We start from the raw sequence: 20,840 nt of genomic DNA on the forward strand, positions 1-20,840 counted from the left end.
TTTCGCTTTCACAGATGGGGAAATTGACCTACTGAGATTCTAAGTAGCTAGCTCCAGGTCACACAGTATGTAGTGCATATTCAGTCAATTATGGGATACTCTACTGCTTTTGGGCTTTCCAGGTGGCAAAGAATCCATCTGCTAATGCAGGAGATGCAGGTTTGATCCCTCCATCAGGAAAATCCCCTGGAGGAGGAAACACCATTCTAGTATTCTTGTTTGGAAAATCCCATGGACAGAGGAACTTGGTAGGCTACAGTCTATGGGGTCATAAAGAGTTGGACGCAACTAAGCAACTGAACACACACACATACATTGCCCTTTTCTACCATATTTCTTCCCCTAATTTAGCAATCTAGGATTGTGAATTATATACCAGGGTTTAATAGAAGAGGATCCAAAAGAAAAGTATTTAACAGCAGTACTTCCTGTTTTACCCCTTTTCTTCATGATACTATGTGATTTAGATGCAGAAAATTTTGAAGAGGGAAAAGAAATTATTTTTAGAAATCTCATCTTTTCCATAGTAAATAATGACTAATCTGAGACTCTCAGGGTTGCGAGGAAGGTCTGTTAGTGTTCCCAGATTTGAAGCCATAGTCTCTTCTCTTCATCTTGTTAGCCAGCTCTGCATCTGGCTTGACTGAGATGCACAGGGCTTAAAAAAGGGGTATGTGAGGCAAGAGGTGGGAGGCTTGTTAATGTTTTGATATGGGGTGTCTCCAAATATGGAGACATCATGTCTTAACACTGCTGTCTCTGAGTGGAGATTTCAGCAGAGGCCAACTCCTTCCTTGCAAGCATCACTCATAGATTTAGCTGGAATCAAACATATTCATATATATATATTACACACCATCAATGAAATCATTTGTTTGGAGATGGGTAGGTGCCATGCCCTTGCTGTGAACCTGCAGGGGAGTCATTGGGTATTTTTCTTAAGACTTGACAAGGGCAGGGCAGCAGAAACATATCTTGGAACTCAGGGTTTTTCAGTCTCCTCAACTTCTGATATTTCTGACCTTTGCTACTCTTGAATATCAGTGGGCAACATTGTTTATTTTACTTCCTTTTCTTTCCTTTCTTCCTCTCTTTTTTTTTTCTTTCGAAGACCTGCTCTCCTCTTTTCTGTAACCCTCACCATCTGCACTCTTCCCGTAGTAACTGCAGTATGTTTTAGTATTACACTATACTCCCTCACTCTCAGTGATTCTCACCCAGCCCTCTGAACTGCATTCCTAGAACTTCATGTACAGACTGTGCCTGGAAGCTCAGGCTCTACATCCGTTCTGCGACGGCTCTGTGATTTACGTCCTTTGATTTACGTCACTTTGGGGGAGGAGCTTTCCTAGCGTCTCTTGTTCTCTTCTTCGACGACTCCACTCGCACTGTGGACTCGGAGGAGCACGGTGGCGTCTACTGTGCCGGCTGATGTGAGTGATTTTTTTTTTTTTGGTTGGAAGTGCTAGAGGAGGGTCAGGTACAAGTTAGTTGGGTGGTTTCTAATTAGCGAGGAGATGCTGCCGTTAGGTTACCACTTAAAAAATATTTATTTTAATCAGAGGATCATTACCTTACAATATTATGATGGCCTCTGCCAGACATTAACATGAATTGGCCATAGGCAAATACTTTTTAAAGTGGTTCTGAGGCAGTGATTTTGAACTATGGAACTGACTCTTGGGTGAAGGAAGGTGGGCAAAAGGCAGGGTTTGGGGACATGGATGAAGTATGAACAGTGGTGTGGGGCCACCGAAAGTGGGAGATACTTATTGTAGTTCGAATGTGAAGGATTTAAAATTCGGTTGAAGCTGCATGGTTAGTGACTGTTGGGGGCAGGGAGCTTCATGGCTCGTGACCGTTGGGGGCAGGGAGCTGCATGGCTCGTGACCGTTGGGGGCAGGGAGCTGCATGGCTCGTGACCGTTGGGGGCAGGGAGCTTAGGCACTAGCTGGGTCTGCAGAGAGCGGGAAAAAGGACGGTCAGTGATTGGATGCTTTGAAGGTATGAGCGGCAAGAGTGGGAGATTTTGAACCAATTAGAGGAGGCAACAAGAAGACAGACCAATCACAGGGTAACCCGAGCCCGGGGTGGAGGGGGAGGGCGGTTTTTGTGTCACCGGGCAGATTGTCCGAAGACTCGAGATGAAAATTTTCTCAGCCGAGTTCACGTCGCAGGAGCTTGACCCTGGCCTTCGTTAACTGCTTTTTCTGGGTTTAAAAATTTCCTCAGCATTTTTTCTTTTGGAACAGAACTGAGAGGAAAAATTTGAAAAGAAATTTATTGCGACGCTGGAGAATAAAGGACAGAATATTAAAATATTTTCTTATTTCATAGGCCTGAGCCAGAGATTCCAAAATGGACAGCAATGATTTTCGTTTCATGGACTTTAAAGGTATCTAGCTTTACACTAGAAAATGTAAAAATCGTAAAGAAAATGTTTAACTATTTGCTGCCTTATCTAAGATCATCTGAATATATTTTGTTTCCTAATTTTGTCTCTTCAGAGTATCCGTAGCTCCAAGTTTTCTCATTTACGTATTGGAAAACAATGTTAATGTTTAAGACACTGGAATCCTTTTATAAACTAGCGTAGGGAAATAGAATTTGGCAATTTATAGCTTGTTTTCTCGGGATTGTTGTGCGTGCGTCGTAACACTGGTTTAATCTGAAATAGAAATTGTGTTAAAAGGACATTAAAAAAATTACTGCTAGATCCTGAAGTACCTGTCCATAATCATCAGTGAAAAATAAATTATATCTTGTGTAGCATTAGGTTTAAGTGCATTTTATTGTATCTTAATTCTTTTGAAAATTGGTACTCAGTGGATGATATTTGTGGGAATTCTTAGTTAAAAAAGCAGTTCAATTGACTAGAAAACCAGATTCCGCAACCATGCCAGGTATGGAAGAGTTTACCATATTTCTTTTTTGCGGGGACATGATTAGACCTATGGTATATTTGCATTCATGTTCATATAATAATGAGATACATCATAACCAGATTGGCTACGAATCTGTGATTTAAAAAAGTTTAGGTCAGTATTTTGTTAATGCTTATCATTTTACAACAACAACAAAGCCCACTACCACTTAACCTTAAGTTTTAATTTAGGATATGCTATTTTAGGGCTTCGCTTGTGGCTCAGCTGGTAAAGAATCCGCCGGCAACTTGGGAGACCTTGGTTCGATCCCTGGGTTGGGAAGATCCCCTGGAGACAGGAATGGCTACCCACTCCAGTGTTCTGGCCTGGAGAATTCCATGGACTGTATAGTCCATGGCGTCACAAAAAGTTGGACACGACTGAGTGACTTTCACTTTCATCTTAAGGATTAAAAACATTGAATAGGGATTATTACTTTTAAATATATTGTATTTGAGACCTGGTATTTACATAAATATTTGAAGCACACGGAAAAGTTTAAGAATATAGTGAAGACCTGTAAAACTACCACTAAGTTTTGTTGAATCTTCACATTTTGCCACATACTTCTAAAAGATTGTGCTTAGTTGCTCAGTTTTGTCTGACTCTTTGCGACCCCATGAACTGTAGCCTGCCAGGCTCCTCTGTCTGTGGGAATTCTCTGGGCAAGAATATTGGAGTGGGTTGTGATACCCTCTTCTAGGGGATCTTCCCAACCTAGGGATTGAACCCAGGTCTCCTGCCTTGCAGGTGGATTCTTTACCATCTGAGCCCCCAAGGACGCTCTCTAAAAGATTAAGGTGCCTTTTTTTCATCTTTGAAATATTACATAAATTGCATCATTTTGTATGATTTTTTTCCTGCAAGTTGTATTTTTTTTTTTTTGCTCTGTATTATATTTTGGATATTTACCCATACAGATATTTTAGCTCTAGTTCATTTATTTACACTGCTTATTAGTATTATTACACTGACTATAAGTGTACCACAATTTATTTATCTAATCTCAACAGCATTACAACATTGTGTTTTGAAGAGTTTATCAGGAGCTTTCAAACATTTTTGACTACCACCAACGCCTATGGAAAGGAAATATATTTTCCATCACATCTTGGTATATACACACTGTATCAAAAGTTTAATGAAATCATTTTACCCTTATTACATACAGTGCATGTGTATGTAATATTTTCGATTCTATGCTTTTTGAATGATATTTTCTATTCTATGCTTTTTCTTTTAAAAATGTAAATGTTGGTTATGGTTATGTTGTAAATGGTTATGACTCATTAAATTAATTTCTTGAACACTAGTGGATGAAGCTCTAGGGCAGTGCTGTACAATTGAAACATAGTGCAAATGTAAAGAATTTTGTATTTTTTGTACCACATTAAAAAAGCTTAAACAGATGAAATTAATTTTAACAATACAAATTATTTAGCTCAGTATATCCAAAATGCTATCGTTTCAACATATAATCAATATAAAAATTATTAATGAAATAGTTTACATTCTTTTTCTCTTCTATTCAAAATCATTGAAGTCTAGTATGTATTTTATATTTAAAGCATGTCTCATTTTGGACTTGCCACATTTCAAGTGCTCATATGGCTAGTGGCTACCCTGTAGTGGCAGTGCTACTCTGGATTGTAATTAAGAATTTGAACTGCGGGGTGAAATGCTATAAGCATCTTTAACTTAACAAATATTGCTGAATCGTTGTCAAAAGTAGGTTGAACAATTTATACTGCCTCTTCCTTTCTCTTTCCCTATTGTTCTTTCTAATATTTGCTTTTGTCAGACTTAAAAAATTGTGCATGATTGAAGGGTGTTGTTTTTAAGTAACATTTTATTTTAGGACAGTTTTAGATTTACAGAGTATTTACAGAGAGAGTATAGAGAGTTCTTAGATACTCCTCAGCCAGTTCCATTTGCTCTAATGTTTTACATTGCTCTAATGTATTACATGGATGTTTTAATTTGCATATCTGTTAAGTAGCAAAGTTGGGTATATTTTCATATATTTATTTTCCATTTGAGTTTTATCTTCTGTGTGCATAACCTTTTCAGTCAAGTTTTATAAAATTGGATCACAAAAGGCCATATGATGGCTTAGCTTATTTTCTTCTCAGGGAGAATTGACATAACATCTGTCTTTTTATATCAACAATTCTAGTCAGTTTCAAGGTCAAAAAGGAACAGAAATTGGTCTAAATTATACTCATTGTGTCTAAATAATTGTAACTCCTTTTCTGCATGTCAGCTCTTCAACTATTTAAAAATACTTCTGTCCCTGGAAAGTCTCTTCTTCAGATTCAGCATTTTTAGTTCTTTTAGTCATTCCTCATGTTACGTGGATTCTAGTCCTCTCATCATTTTGTGTGCTGTCCTCTGAACATGCTCTGTTCTTTTCATGTTATTTCTTAAAGTATGGTACACAGACCAGAACACAGTTCTCTTGGTTCAGTATGATAAGCTCAAAATAATCTTTTGCTTTAGATTTAGAAATGATCATTGTTGTCGTGAGATACTGTTATAGCTAAGATTGATTTTTTTTTCCTTTTTTTGGGAGCTGGCAATCACACCATACTAATGACTCATTTTGAGCTTTTGGTCCCCAGAAGACCCTCAGTCTTTTTTTAATACATGCTTATATTAAGCTACATTTTGACTGTCATATATTGGTAGAGTTAGTTTCAGAGACTTAAATGCAGGACTTTTTGTTTCTTACATTAATGTCATTCTGTAATTGGGGATTTAATTTTTGTTTCTGATTATATCTTGTCTCTTATTTCCTGTCTGTTTCTCTCTCAACTACTTCATGTACATTATTGATAAAATTGTTAAATAGAGTAGAGCCAAGGGCAGAATGTTATGTTATTAAAAACCTAAGACTGACATGAATTCATTAGGCAGCAAGCTCTGAGTATGCTTTTTTAAAAAGTATTTATTTTTTTGAATTAATTTTTATTAGAGTATAGTTGATTTACAATGTTTTGCTGGTTTCTGCTTGTAGCAAACTGAATCGGTTATATATGCATATGTATCAACTCTTTTTTAGATTCTATTCCCAGGTCACTGCAGAGTACTGAGTAGCGTTTCCTATGCTATATAGTAGATTCTTTAGTTATGTTTTATATAAAGTAGTGTGTATCTGTCAATCCCAGTCTCCCAATTTATCCCTCCCCCCTCTTTCCCCCTTGGTAACTAAAAGTCTGTTTTCTACATCTGTGACTCTATTGCTGTTTTGTAAATAGGTTCATTTGTACCATTTTTTTTAGATTCCACATATGAGCAATATCATACGATATTTATCTTTTTCTGACTTCACTCAGTGTGACAATCTCTAGGTCCATCCATTTTGCTGCAGATGAAATTATTATTATTATTTTGATGAGTAATATTCCTCTGTATGTGTGTTTGTGTGTGTATATATATAACCACATTCCTCTTTTGATGGACATTTAGGTTGCTTCCATGACCTGGGTATTGTAAATAGTGCTGTAGTGAACATTGGGGCACATGTATCTTTTCAAATTATGGTTTTCTCCAGATATATGTCCATGAGTGGGATTGTTGGGTCATATGGTAGCTCTATATTTGCCTTTTTAAGGAATCTCCATACTGTTTTCCATAGTGACTGTACCAATTTACATTCCCACCATACCCTTTCCAACATTTAATGTTTGTAGATTTTTTGATGATGGCCATTCTGACTTGTGTGAAGTAATACCTCATTGTAGTTTTGATTTGCATTTCTCTAATAATCAGTGATGTTGAGCATCTTTTCATGTGCCTCTTGGCCTCTGTATTTGGAGAAATGTCTATTTAGGTCTTCTGTCCAGTTTTTGACTAGGTTGTTTGTTTCTTTGATACTGAGCTACATGAGCTGTTTGTATATTTTAGAGAGTAATCCTTATTGGTTGCTTTGTTTGCATATATTTTCTCCCATTCAGTGTGTTGTCTTTTTATTTTGTTTATGGATTCCTTTTTTTTGGCTGCTCTACAGCATGTGGGATCTTTAATTCTCTGACTAGGGATCAAACCCACACTCCCTGCATTGAAAGCGCAGTCTTAACCACTGGACTGCCAGGGAAGTCCTTGCTGTGCAAAAGCTTTTAAGTTTAATTAGGTCTCATTTGTTTATTTTTGTCCTTATTTTCATTACTCTAGGAAATGGATCAAAAAAATCATTCTGTGGTTTATGTTAGAGAGTGTTCTACCTTTCTTTTCCTCTAAGAGGTTTATAGTATCTGGTCTTACATTTAGGTCTTTAATCTATTTTGAGTTTATTTTTATGTATGGTATTAGAGAGTGTTCTGATTTCATTTTTTTTTTATGTAGCTATCCAGTTTTCCCAGCACTACTTATTGATGAGGTTCTTTTTTTCCATTGTATCTTCTTGCCTCCCTTGTCATACATTAGGTGATCTTAGGTGTGTGGGTTTATCTCTGGACTTTCTATCCTTTTCTGTTGATCTATATTTGTTTTTATGCTAGTACCACATTGTTTTGATTACTATGAACTTTGTAGGATAAGTCTGAAGTCAGGAAACCTGATTCCTCCTGCTCTGTTTTTCTTTCTCAGGATTGCTTTGGGTATTCTGGGTCTTTAGTGTTTCCATACAAAATGTAAATTTTTTTGGTTCTAGTTCTGTGAAAAACTGGCATTGGTAATTTGATAGCGATTATATTGAATCTGTAGATTACTTTGGGTAATATAGTCATTTTCACAATACTGCTTCTTCTAATCCAAGAACATGGTAAATCTTTCGATCTGTTTGTGTTATCTTTGATTTCATCAGTATCTTATAGTTTTCTGAGTAGAGGTCTTTTGCCTCCATAGATAGGTTAATTCCAAGGTATTTTTTCTTTTGATGTGATAATAAATGGAATTGTTTCGTTAATTTCTCTTTCTGATCTTTTGTTGTTAGTATATAGGAATGTAAGAGATTTCTATATACTCATTTTGTATCTTGCAACTTTACCAAATTCATTGATGAGCTCAGGTACTCTTGAGTATGCTTATTCAACCTGCCTGATTTTCTGTTGTTTCCAAAGCCTGGCCACTGTCTTATTCTGTACTTGGCTTTAACTCTAGATTTAGAATTTGGTTCATCTCTTTGAAGGCCTCTTGAATCTCTCTGTATATGTACTTCTGTTACTAATTCCTCCTATTCATCTTTCTCCTCAGCTTTATTGAGATATAATTGACATATAATATTGTGTAAGTTTAAGACATACAGCATAGTGATTTTTATATATGTATGTATTGCAAAGTGATTACTACAATAATGTTTAAGGCATCTATCACCTCACATAGTTACAATTTTGGGGGAGAAGGATGAGGGAAATGGGTGAGGGTGGTTAAATGGGATGAACCTCCTGTTCACCTTTGAACTGCCTTCTTGGTGTTGAACAAAGTTTAATGCCACACTATGCTATCCTGCTCCTGACCTACAGCCTGCAGGGATTTCGTTTCTGTAGTAGTTGCTCTTTTTTTCTCTCTCCTCCCCTTTCTCCTTCATTTTTCTTTTCCTATTCTTTCTTTCTTAGGAATTAACTTTGAGTTGTCATTTACATGCAATAAAATTCACATTTTAAGTGTATAGGTTGATGTGTTTGTTTGTTTGTTTTTTGCAAATGTAACCTGTGTAGCCACCATTACAATCAAGACACAGAATATTTTCATCTCAGAGAATTCTGTCTGTCATACTCCTTTGCTGTCGATCGACTCCCCACCCTCTATCCCAGACAGCCACTGTTCTGATTTCTTTCACTGCAGATTATAAATGAAATCATACTGTATGTATTCTTTCTTTCTATGGTGTCTTTTACTAAGCATAGTTTTGAGAGTCATTGATACTATTTCATATATAAGTAGTTAATCCCTTTTTATTGCTTAGTAGCATTCTACTTAATGACTGGACCACAATTTGTTTATCTCTTCATCAGTTGATGGATATTTTTGAATATTATGAATAAGATTACTGTGAATATTCATGTATATGTTTTAAGTGATTTAAGTTTTCATTTCTCTTGAGGAAATTATCTAGAAGTGGATTTGTTGATATTAAAAAGTGTGTTTTAACCAGGTTTCAACAGTTTTTCTAGAGTATTTCCTTTTTGGAAGACAGGTTTTAAAAGGCCCAAATTCTTAAGAAACAATAACAACTGGGCTGGGGGCAGTTCCTAAAATGATCCTGCTTGATTCAGGAAGAAAAAGTTCCTCATTTTGATAAGCACCAGGACCTTATACAGTAGAAGTTGACTTAACATGGGAATAGCAAAAAGTTTGTGTTGTTGAATAGTTGTACCAAGATAATTTAGCCCAATTGTCCTTCTCAATATGAGGGTTATTTCTTCTTAAAGAATGGCAACTTTATCAAGCTTTCCCTTTCCTGTTGTTAATTTGGAGACAATTCTCCTTTTTCTAAATTTCTAACATCTTTATGTTTGCTTTATAATATAAACATCCTTGAGGTCTAGTAACATATCCAAGTTTTTACTTCTTTTTTTTTTCTGTTAAATCTGTGATGACTGTTAAAGTAGTATTGATAGATATTAAAAATTTGTATCATTAAATCTTCAGAAGACAATGACAGTATATACTTTAGACCAACCCTGTCCAATAGAAATTTAGTGTGAGCTACAAATGTAATTGGTAGCTGAATATTCAAATTTTGAAGGACTCGTGCTGAGGCTGAAGCTCCCAATACTTTGGCCACCTGATGCGAAGAACTGACTCATTGGAAAAGACCCTGATGCTGGGAAAGATTGAGGGCAGGAGGAGAAGGGGACAACAGGGAATGAGATGGTTGGATCACATCACTGACTTGATGGATGTGAGTTTGAGTAAACTCTGGGAGTTGATGATGGACAGGGAGGCCTGGGCTGCAGTCCATGGGATCGCAGAGTCGGACATGACTGAGCGGCTGGACTGAACTGAACAAATGTAATTTAAAAATTTCTAGTTGCCACATTTAAAAAGCAGAAACAGGTAGTTATTTTAAATAATACAATAATAATTTTGGTGCCATGTTTTTAGCCCCGCATATCTAAAATATTATTTGAGTATATAATCGGTATCCAAAATTACTGAAATATTTTAGACTGCAAATCTAGACTGAAAATTTTAGTAGGAGAACTCACTCAAGATAATTGACTTTCATTGAATCTCAGAGGACTTTATTCATTTGAAAGCCTCCCTGAACTATTTGTTCCCATTCCTTTAAATGCCACACTAATATCCTCAGATTAGGAATGACAGTTATTAAGATATGTCCCAAGAGTGCCATGTGTCATGAGCACAGCTTCTATATGGCCTGTGTAGAAACCTTGTTGATAGTCTTGTTGGAGTCACCTGGCATGCACATATTAGGTAGAAATAAGATGGTTTATGAAATAAAGAGATGGTATAACTAACAGCATTGAATTTTGTTAATATGCCAACAATATGTTTCAAGCTCTGGTCCCTATATACCTTTCTAATTGTGTTTTCTATAACTTTTTTTTACTTTTTTCTCCAGCCATACATAGTCGCTTATGATTATTTGAACCTATTGAACTTTCTACACCTGTATGTTTCTCCCTACGTTTGGCATGTTGCCTGGCAATCTCTAAGTGATCCTTCCGGACCCACCTTAGATAGCACCTCAGTGAAGTCTATCCTGCCATCCCTATATCCCAACTCTTAAATGGGTAGTTACTTAATTCTTCCTCTATACTCCCATAGCATCTTGAACTCACAGCACTTATTTTATATTGTAAGTTTTCTCCTTTTAATTTCTCTTAACAGTGTGATGTACTTGACAGTGTAGAGTTTCACTCATCTTTGTATTCCTAACAGGATGCTTGAGTGAAGTGAAAGTTGCTCAGTGCCAAAGGAACTCTTTGTGATCACATGGACTATATAGTCCATGGAATTCTCCAGGCCAGAATGCTAGAGTGGGTAGCCTTTGCCTTCTCCAGGGGATCTTCCCAACCCAGGGATCGAACCCAGGTCTCCCACATTGCAGGCAGATTCTTTACCAGCTGAACCACAAGGGAAACCCAACAGGATGATGCTTAGTATGTGCCTAATATTAAGCATTCAGTGAATGTTGTATTAAATTTTACAAGGAGACATAGACACCAGCCAAAGCAGGAAGTACAGTTGTGGATTTTGTTCATGCTGTGCTACTAAAGGCTTTTATCTTGGCCTTCTATATCAGTTATAAAATTGTCACTTAACTTCTCTGTATCAGTGATAAAATCAGTTATTGATAGGTCAATTAATTATAAAATTATAACTTAATCATTTATAAAATTAGAGTGTGTTAGTAGAATTTTAAGGTGACTTACAGCTCTGGATAGCTGGTTGATTGATACCTGTATATACACATATCTTGAGTGGAAATGTGTTTAAACTCTTCAAGGGAGGGAACTGTGTCTTGTTTACATTATTCTTGGTCTGTTTAACAAAATACTTGATTATCATTAAATGCTTATTGAATTAAACATGTCTATTTCGTTCATATGGCCCACAGGGATAGCAATACTGTCACCAGGGATGATACTGTGTATTTCTCATGATGATTTGGAAATGTACATGGGCTCAGATAAGACTTTTCTGTGTTATTCTATCACCATCGAAGGCAGTTCATAAGATGCTTAATTGTTTATGACATTTTGCTTAGCAATCCTCTAAATAACTAAGCCATTCTGTTAGGAATGGAAAGGCTAAAGATATCTTATGTGGAAAATTAACTATCATTCGTTTGATTTCATTTAACATTTGACCTCTTTTGCAGGCAGGTTTTATTTTATGTATATTGTGTGGAGTTTACAATAGTGTAGAGATAAGAAACTAAAGAGACAGTTGAATCAACTTAGACTTTTTTCTTCCTTCAAAGACTTGTTTGGTAAGAGTTTCTTTAATACACTCAGCTTAGCTAACCCCATTTTAACCTTCCAACTGTGTTGTTATAGTCTACTTATTGCATTCCCAGCCTTTCCATGTATTATTATTTCTGGTCTGATTTAGATGTGAATTTACTGGGCAAGTGGCTTAGATAAGTCTATCTTCAGTGCCTAGTGCATTGTTCAGTTCAGTTCAGTCGCTCAGTCATGTCCGACTCTTTGTGACCCCATGAATCGCAGCATGCCAGGCCTCTCTGTCCATCACCAACTCCCGGAGTTCACCCAAACTCATGTCCATCGAGTCGGTGATGCCCTCCAGCCATCTCATCCTCTGTCGTCCCCTTCTCTTCCTGCCCCCAAGTCCTCCCAGCATTAGGGTATTTTCTAATGAGTCAGCTCTTCACATGAGGTGGCCAAAGTATTGGAGTTTCAGCCTCAGCATCATTCCTTCCAAAGAAATCCCAGGGCTGATCTCCTTTAGGATGGACTGGTTGGATCTCCTTGCAGTCCAAGGGACTCTCAAGAGTCTTTTCCAACACCACAGTTCAAAAGCATCAATTCTTCGGCCCTCAGCTTTCTTTATAATCCAACTCTCACATCCATACATGACCACTGGAAAAACCATAGCCTTGACTAGACAGACGTTTGTTGGCAAAGTAATGTCTCTGCTTTTTAATGTGTTAACACTATGTAAACAGAAGTTAAGTACTTAGATAGAAATAGCCTTTGATGTGGTGGTAACTAAAACAAACCAGATTTCAGCTGAATAAAAGACTTAGTCAAGAGCAACAGGGCTCAGCTACAATGGGTAAGAGGATGTAATGAGACTAAAACTTATACAGAGACTTTGTAAATCTATACAGATACTTAGGGGTAGGATTGGATGAATTGACGAGTTGAGTTTGGTTTTTGACCTTCCATTTTATAGGTGTGTGAAAGAAATAAAATACCAAGTTCATTGAAACATTTATACAATGTGCAGTTGATTGAGAGGACTGAGTTGTGGCTTTTTGAGATATTCCTCTTACTGCTATAGTTTGTTCAGAGTAAGTATAATTCTACCCTTTAGTCTCTAAAGTTTAGTGCCCTGGATGAGGCTGGATGTATTTCCTCACCAGAATCAAGTTGGAAATTCCTTTTTTGATTAGCATGATCTAGTCATCTCTTGCCTTTTTACCCTCCCTGTTGCCCAGCCATTTGCCCTCTAAAATTTTATGTACCTTTATCTCCTGATGAACCCAGGCTTAAGTTTGCTCCAGTCCCTGAGCCAGTTCTGTCTGGAGCGAGAAAGAATAACAGTATTATGAAGTAGGGAAGAGGTTGTTCTGGAATGAAGTCATAGTGGCCATCAGATTTGATATTTAACATGCTATGGGTATACTTTAGGCACCTGTTGAGCTTTATCATTTCTGACTGTCATGGTTTTCATGGAGTTAACCCTGCCCTGTATCCTTTCCTAGTTGCTCTCGAGGATGAAGGTTCTGCTCAGAACTACAATACATTGCTGTAAATAATTCTCTTAAAACTATGGTGCATGCAGTTTCATGTGACTTAGGCATTATGATTCACTGATTGGATTCTGTTGTGCCATACCCAGTTCATCAGTTGGGACCTCCTGGAACATTGCATAAGGAAAATGATTGTCTTTCTGACCATAAGATAGGCAGTATGATTTGCAGTGTGATTTTGTCCATCACTAACCTGTTAGTCCAATTTTTTCCCCATGCCCCCTTGACACTGTTTTGGACATTTTGACTGTCCTCATTAAAACCAGCCTTTGCTGGGAGATTTTCTTAGCCCACAACAGAATTACAGTGTGGCACTCTCAATAGTGTCGGCTCATTTATTCTCTTTACTATTTTTTAGTTGTCTCAGAGTCCTGGCAAGTCAGTTCTTCCAGGCCTTTCTCAATAGGCCTAGTATAGTGGAAAGTATAGGATTTCATATTAGAAAGTCTCAGTTCAAGTCCTAGTTTACTACTTCCTCTTTCTGTCAGTTTTAAGAAGTTACTATGCTTTGTTAAATCTCAGTGCCTGCATCTCATAAAAAATTAAAGTATATTCCAGGACTTCCCTGGTGGTCCAGTGGTTAAAAATCCACTTTGCAGTGCAGTGGATGTGGGTTTGATCCTTGGACAAGGAACTAAGATCCCACATGCCAAGGGGCAACTAAGCCTGCATGCTGCAACTAGAGAACTGATATACCACAACTAGAGAGTATGTGTGCTGCAACTAAGACCCAGCCAAATAAGTAAATATCAAAAAAGAAGAAAGTTCTTTAAATAAATAATCTCCTTTATAGAGTACATTAATGATTAAATGAAAATGCATATGAAAAAGCTAAGAGACTATATAAAGCACTAGGCAAATATTAACTTTATTGTCATTTTTTGTCCTTTTCTCACTGAAGAATTTGCAGATAATTATTGTGATTTGGAGTAAAATCTTGCCCCTGGAAAGTCTTTGAACTGCTTTGGCTTTTGAATGACTGGTTGAGTTGATGGGGAGGTCATGGGGAGGGACTTGGCAGGACTGTTGATAGATTTTTTTTTCCATGTTGTAACAGAAGCTCCTGTCCTCAGGGACAGAAATTTTCCCTATACTGTACCTAAAATGCTGTCTACCTATTTAGAATTAATTGGTACAGATTAACGCGGCTGCTTCAATAGAGTGACTCCCAGGTTTAACCAGGATGAATCTCATTTAAATTAACTGAAATCATATTGTAAATCATAGTTTATTTCAGTAGCTGGGAAGATAATTTAATCATTTTCTTTCAAAATGTACAATCTTGCTTGATATAACCTTAATACAGGGTGTTGTCTTCACATCTCAGGAATAGGCTGTATTTATAGAAGCTTTTTTCTGAACTTCTTCCAGAAGAAAGTCTCTCCTTCATAGTGTAATTCTCAACCATTCAGCTGTGTGATCTCTTACTTACTCAGCTTTGCTGACTGCATTTTATCCTAAAGAACTGCAGTGCTGTCATTGCCTCAGCTGGTGTCAGTCAAGTTGCTCAACTGAATGACACTGAAAATATGTTTTGAAAGGATCATATTATTTTGACGAAGAATGAATAATATAAAATATTGAGAACATTCACAAGTCAAAATCAGAGTCTCATATACTATGTACTAGGAGTTATAATTGGTATTCTAATAAAATATCTGGATTAAAAAATGAAGTCAGATTTAAAGTTTTATATTTTTTTCTTTTTTTAAAGTTAGTTTTAAACTAGTTTATTTATTTTAATTGGAGGATAAGTACTTTACAATATTGTGATGGTTTTTGCCATAATCCATCAACAGGAATCGGCCGCAGGTGTACATGTGTCCTCCTCCTGAAACTCCCTCCCCTTCCCTCCCCACTGTATCTCTCTGGATTGTCCCAGAGCACTGGCTTTTGGTGTCCCTGCTACATGCATCAAACTTGCACTGGTCATCTGTTTTAAATATGGTAATGTACATGTTTCAGTGCTATTCTCTCAAATCATCCCACCCTCGCCTTTTCCCACTGAGTCCAAAGTCTGTCCTTTATGTCTGTGTCTCCTTTGCTGCCCTGCATGTTGGATCGTTGGTACCATCTTTCTAAATTCCATATATATGCATTAATACACTGTATTTATCTTTCTCTTTCTGACTTACTTCACTCTATATAATAGGCTCCAGGTTCATCCACCTCATTAGAACTAACTCAAATGTGTTTTTTTTTTATAGCTGAGTAATATTCCATTGAGTATATGTACCACAGCTTCTTTATCCATTCATCTGCTGATGGAATCTAGGTTGCTTCCATGTCCTAGCTATTGTAAATAGTGCTGCAGTGAATATTGGGGTACATGTGTCTCTTTCAATTTTGGTTTCCTCCATATGCCCAGCAGTGGGATTACCAGGTCATATGGCAAGTTCTAGTACCAATGTTTTAAGGAATCTCCATACTGTTCTCCATAGTGGCTATACCAGTTTGCATTCCCACCAACAGTGTAAGAGGGTTCCCTTTTCTCCACACCCTCTCCAGCATTTATTGGTTGTGGACTTTTTGATGATGGTCATTCTGACTGGTGTGAGATGACACCTTATTCTGGTTTTGGTGTGCATTTCTCTAAATTGAGTATTGTTGAACATCTTTTCATGTGTTTAATAGCCATCTGTATGTCTTCTTTGGAGAAATGTCTGTTTAGGTCTTTTGCCCACATTTTGATTGGGGTGTTCTTTTTTCTGATACTGAGCTGCATGAGCTGCTTGTATATTCTGGAGAATAATTCTTTGTCATTCGTTTCCTTTGTTATTATTTTCTCCTATTCTGAGTGCTGTCTTTTCACATTGCTTATAGTTTCCTTCAAGCTTATAAGTTTAATTAGATCCCATTTGTTTATTTTTGTTTTTATTTCCATTGCTCTGGCAGGTGAGTCATAGAGGATCTTGCTGTGATTTATGTTGGAGAATGTTCTGCCTATGTTTTCCTCTAAGAGTTTTATAGTTTCTGGTTGTACATTTAGGTCTTTAATTCATTTTGAGTTTATTTTTGTGTATGATGTTAGAAAGTGTTCTTTCATTCTTTTACACATAGTTGCCCAGTTTTCCCAGCACCACTTGTTGAAGAGACTGTCTTTTCTCCATTGTATATTTTTGCCTCCTTTGTCAATGATAAGGTGTCCATAGGTGTGTGGATTTATCTCTGGACTTTTCTCTTTTGGTCCATTGATTTATATTTCTGTCTTTGTGCCAGTGTCATACTTTCTTGATGACTCTGGCTTTGTAGTATAGTCTGAAGTCAGGCAGGGTCATTCCTCCAGTTCCATTCTTTCTTCTCAAGATTGCTTTGGCTATTTGGGGACATTTGTGTTTCCATACAAATTGTGAAATTATTTGTTCTAGTTCTGTGAAAAATACTATTGGTAGTTTGATAGGGATTGCATTGAATCTGGATTGCTTTGGGTAGTATACTCATTTTCACTATATTGATTTTTTAAAATCCAAGAACATGACATATTTCTCCATCTATTGTGTCATCTTTCCTTTCTTTCATCAGTGTTTTATAGTTTTCTGTATACAGGTCTTGTTTCTTTAAGGAAGTTTATTCCTAAATGTTTTATTCTTTTCATTGCAGTGGTGGATGATATTATTTCGTTAATTTCTCTTTCTAACTTTTTTTCATTATTAGTGTACAGGAATACAAGGGATTTCTGTATATTTTTATATCCTGTGATTTTACTATATTCACTGATTAGTTCCAGTGCCTTGGACCTGGGAAGTGCATGCCACCTTGGGCTGTGGTGACTCCCGTGTGGTCCATCCATTGCAAGCACATCCACCCCACACATCTCAGCGGTGTTTTGTTTGCAGTATCCCTCCCTTGCCACAGCACAACTGAGCAAGTGAGCCTGAATAAGTGGCCACTTTTGTCCCCTCATGTCAGGGCGAAAATGAGATACTGAAGAGACTTGCAAGCAGAGGAGGCCAACTTAAGCAAAGAAAAGAAAGGGGAACTGCCCCAGAAGTAGCAGGTACAACAGATTAAAATCCTGCAGTTAAGCTGAGACTGCATTTGAGGGGCAACTGTTGACTTTGAGAACAAGTGCAAGCTGGAACAAGGGATTATCTGACACTGAAATGACCCCACACTGCCTACAACAGCTCCAGAGAAATTCCTAGATATATTTTTCTATATAATTATTATTTTTTAAAAGTTTATTATTTCTTTTTATTTTTTATTCTTGTTTTTTCCTTTTTTTAAAACTTTCTTCCCCATCCTCATTTTCTTTTTTTCCTCATACTATCCTATTATGGTTCTTTATGTTCAATTTACTTTTTTTAATATTGTACTTTTAAGAGTCCAATTTTTATTCTAGGTTTTTAATTTTTGCTTTTTGATCTTTTGTTATTAATTTTGTACCTTTAAGAGTTTAATTTCTAATATCTATTTTCACTTAGGGATTCGATTACTGGCTTGATTGCCTTCTTTTTTGACTACTCACCCTTTTTGCCTCCTGGTCGCCTCTATCTCCTTCCTCCCTCTTCTCTATATAACTCTGTGAATTTCTTTGGGTGTTCCTGTCTGTGGGGAGTTGTTATTTCACCATTAACCTAAGGGTTTTGTCTTCTGTGTTGTGTGGACAGAGAAGTCTTGATGCTACTGTCAGAGGTTGGGATTGAAACCCAGAGGCAGGGGGCTCAACTCCAGAACTTTGGACTGTTATAGAATTCCTGACCCCAGGGAATATTGTTCCCTACACATACCTGCACTGAGACCATGCTCCACCCAAGAGGCATCAAGCGCCAGTGCCAGACACCCCACGCTAATGGTTTTTTTCTTTTCAAAAACATTTTAAGAAATCTTTCTAAATGATACTTGGATTTTTTTAAAACACTTAAAATTTTTCCTAATTTTTAAAAATTTGTGGTATAATTGACATACAACATTTAGTTGGTTTTAAGTGTGCAACATAATGATTCAATATTTGTGTATATTACAAAATGATCAGCACAATAAGTCTAATTTAACATCCATCACTATATACAGTTAGAAATTTTTCTTGTGTTGAAAAATTTTAAGATTTATTCTTAGCAGTTTTTAACTCTTAGCAATTTAAAAATATATAATAGTTGTCACACTGTATGTCATATTCCTATGACCTATTTATTTTATAACTGAAAGTGTATCTTGATTTCCTTTACTCATTTGGCTCACCCTCTGCCTCCTGCTTCTGGCAGCCACCAATCTATTTCCTATATCTATGGGCTTTCTCTTTTTTGTCTCTGTGTCAGTGAGACCATACAGTATTTGTCTTTCTCCGACTTATTTCACTTAGCATAAAACCTTTGAAGTCCATCCATGTTGCAGATGGCAAGATTTCATTCTTTCATGGCTGAATAATATTCTATTGTATATATTTACCACATTTTCTTTATTCATTCATCCATTGATGGGCACTTAGGTTCTTCAGTCGCTCAGTTGTGTCCGACTCTTTGTGACCCCATGAACACCAACTCCTGGAGTCCACCCAAACCCATGTCCATTGTGGCAGTGATGCCATCCAGCCATCTCATTCTCTGTCATCCGCTCCTCCTCCTGCCCTCAATCTTTTCCAGCATCAGGGTCTTTTCAAATGAGTCAGCTCTCTGCATCAGGTGGCCAAAGTATTGGAGTTTCAACTTCAACATCAGTCCCTCCAATGAACACCCAGGACTGATCTCCTTTAGGATGGACTGGTTGGATCTCCTTGCAGTCCAAGGGACTCTCAAGAGTCTTCTCCAACACCACAGTTCAAAAGCATCAATTCTTCGGCCCTCAGCTTTCTTTATAGTCCAACTCTCACATCCATACATGACCACTGGAAAAACCGTAGCCTTGGCTAGATGGACCTTTGTTGACAAAGTGATGTCTCTGCTTTTTAATATGCTGTCTAGGTTGGTCATAACTTTCCTTCCAAGGAGTAAGCGTCTTTTAATTGCATGGCTGCAGTCACCATCTGCAGTGATTTTGGAGCCCAGAAAAATAAAGTCAGCCACTGTTTGCACTTCCCCATCTATTTGCCATGAAGTGATTGGACTGGATGCCATGATCTTCGTTTTCTGAATGTTGAGCTTTAAGTCAACTTTTTCACTCTCCTTTCACTTTCATCAAAAGGCTCTTTAGTTCTTCACTTTCTGCCATAAGGGTGGTGTCATCTGCATGTCTGAGGTTATTGGTATTTCTCCCAGAAATCTTGATTCCAGCTTATGCTTCCTCCAGCCCAGTGTTTCTCATGATATACTCTGCATATAAGTTAAATAAGCAGAGTGACAATATACAGCCTTTACGTACTCCTCTTCCTATTTGGAAGCAGTCTGTTGTTCCATGTCCAGTTCTAACTGTTGCTTCCTGACCTGCATATGGTTTCTCAGGAGGCAGGTCAGATGGTCTGGTATTCCCAATTCTTTCAGGATTATCCACAGTTTATTGTGATCCACATAGTCAAAGGCTTTGGAATAGTCAATAAAGCAGAAATTGATGTTTTTCTGGAACTCTTGCTTTTTTGTTGATCCAGCGGATATTGGCAATTTGATCTCTGGTTCCTCTGCCTTTTCTAAAACTATCTTGAACATCTGGAAGTTCACAGTTCACATATTGCTGAAGCCTGGCTTGGAGAATTTTGAGCATTACTTTACTAGCGTGTGAGATGAGTGCAATTGTGCGGTAGTTTGAACATTTGGCATTACCTATCTTTGGGATTTCAATGAAAACTGACCTTTTCCAGTCCTGTAGCCACTGTTGAGTTTTCCAAATTTGCTGATATATTGTGCAGCACTTTCACAGCATCATCTTTCAGGATTTGAAATAGCTCAACTGGAATTCCATCACCTCCATTAACTTTATTCATAGTGATGCTTCCTAAGGCCCACCTGACTTCACATTCCAGGATGTCTGGCTCTAGGTGAGTGTGAGTGATCATGCCATCATGATTATCTGGGTCGTGAAGATCTTTTTTTATACAGTTCTGTGTATTCTTGCCACTTTTTAATATCTTCTGCTTCTGTTAAGTCCCTACCATTTCTGTCCTTTATTGAGCCCATCTTTGTGTGAAATGTCCCCTTGGTATCTCTAATTTTCTTGAAGAGATCTCGTCTTTCCCATTCTATTGTTTTCCTCTATTTCTTTGCCTTGATTGCTGAGGAAGGCTTTCTTATCTCTCCTTGCTATTCTTTGGAACTCTGCATTCAGATGCTTATATCTTGCCTTTCCTCCTTTGCTTTTCACTTCTCTTCTTTTCCCAGCTATTTGTAAGGCCTCCCCAGACAGCCATTTCACTTTTTTGCATTTCTTTTTCTTGGGGATGGTCTTGCTCCCTGTACAATGTCATGAACCTCTGTCCATAGTTCATCAGGCATTCTATCAAATCTAGTCCCTTAAATCTATTTCTCACTTTCACTGTATAATCATAAGGGATTTGATTTAGGTCATACCTGAATAGAATCTGATGCTGGGAGGGATTGGGGGGCGGGAGGAGAAGGGCACAACAGAGGATGAGATGGCTG

General features: G+C 37.3%; 1 protein-coding gene across 1 annotated transcript in view; it reads left to right on the forward strand.

Annotated features, from left to right (window-relative positions):
• The first annotated feature begins 536 nt into the window (after window positions 1-536).
• The window catches only part of TEX11 (testis expressed 11), a 249,949-nt gene continuing 229,645 nt past the window's right edge, over window positions 537-20,840 (forward strand). The window contains exons 1-2 of the mRNA XM_018044046.1: window positions 537-1,433; window positions 2,338-2,395. Of these exons, the coding sequence (XP_017899535.1) occupies window positions 2,359-2,395 (37 nt within the window). The 5' untranslated portion in view covers window positions 537-1,433; window positions 2,338-2,358. The remainder of the gene's footprint in view (window positions 1,434-2,337; window positions 2,396-20,840) is intronic.

This window comes from Capra hircus (genome assembly GCF_001704415.2).
Source record: "Capra hircus breed San Clemente chromosome X unlocalized genomic scaffold, ASM170441v1, whole genome shotgun sequence".
NCBI classification, from domain to species: domain Eukaryota; kingdom Metazoa; phylum Chordata; class Mammalia; order Artiodactyla; family Bovidae; genus Capra; species Capra hircus.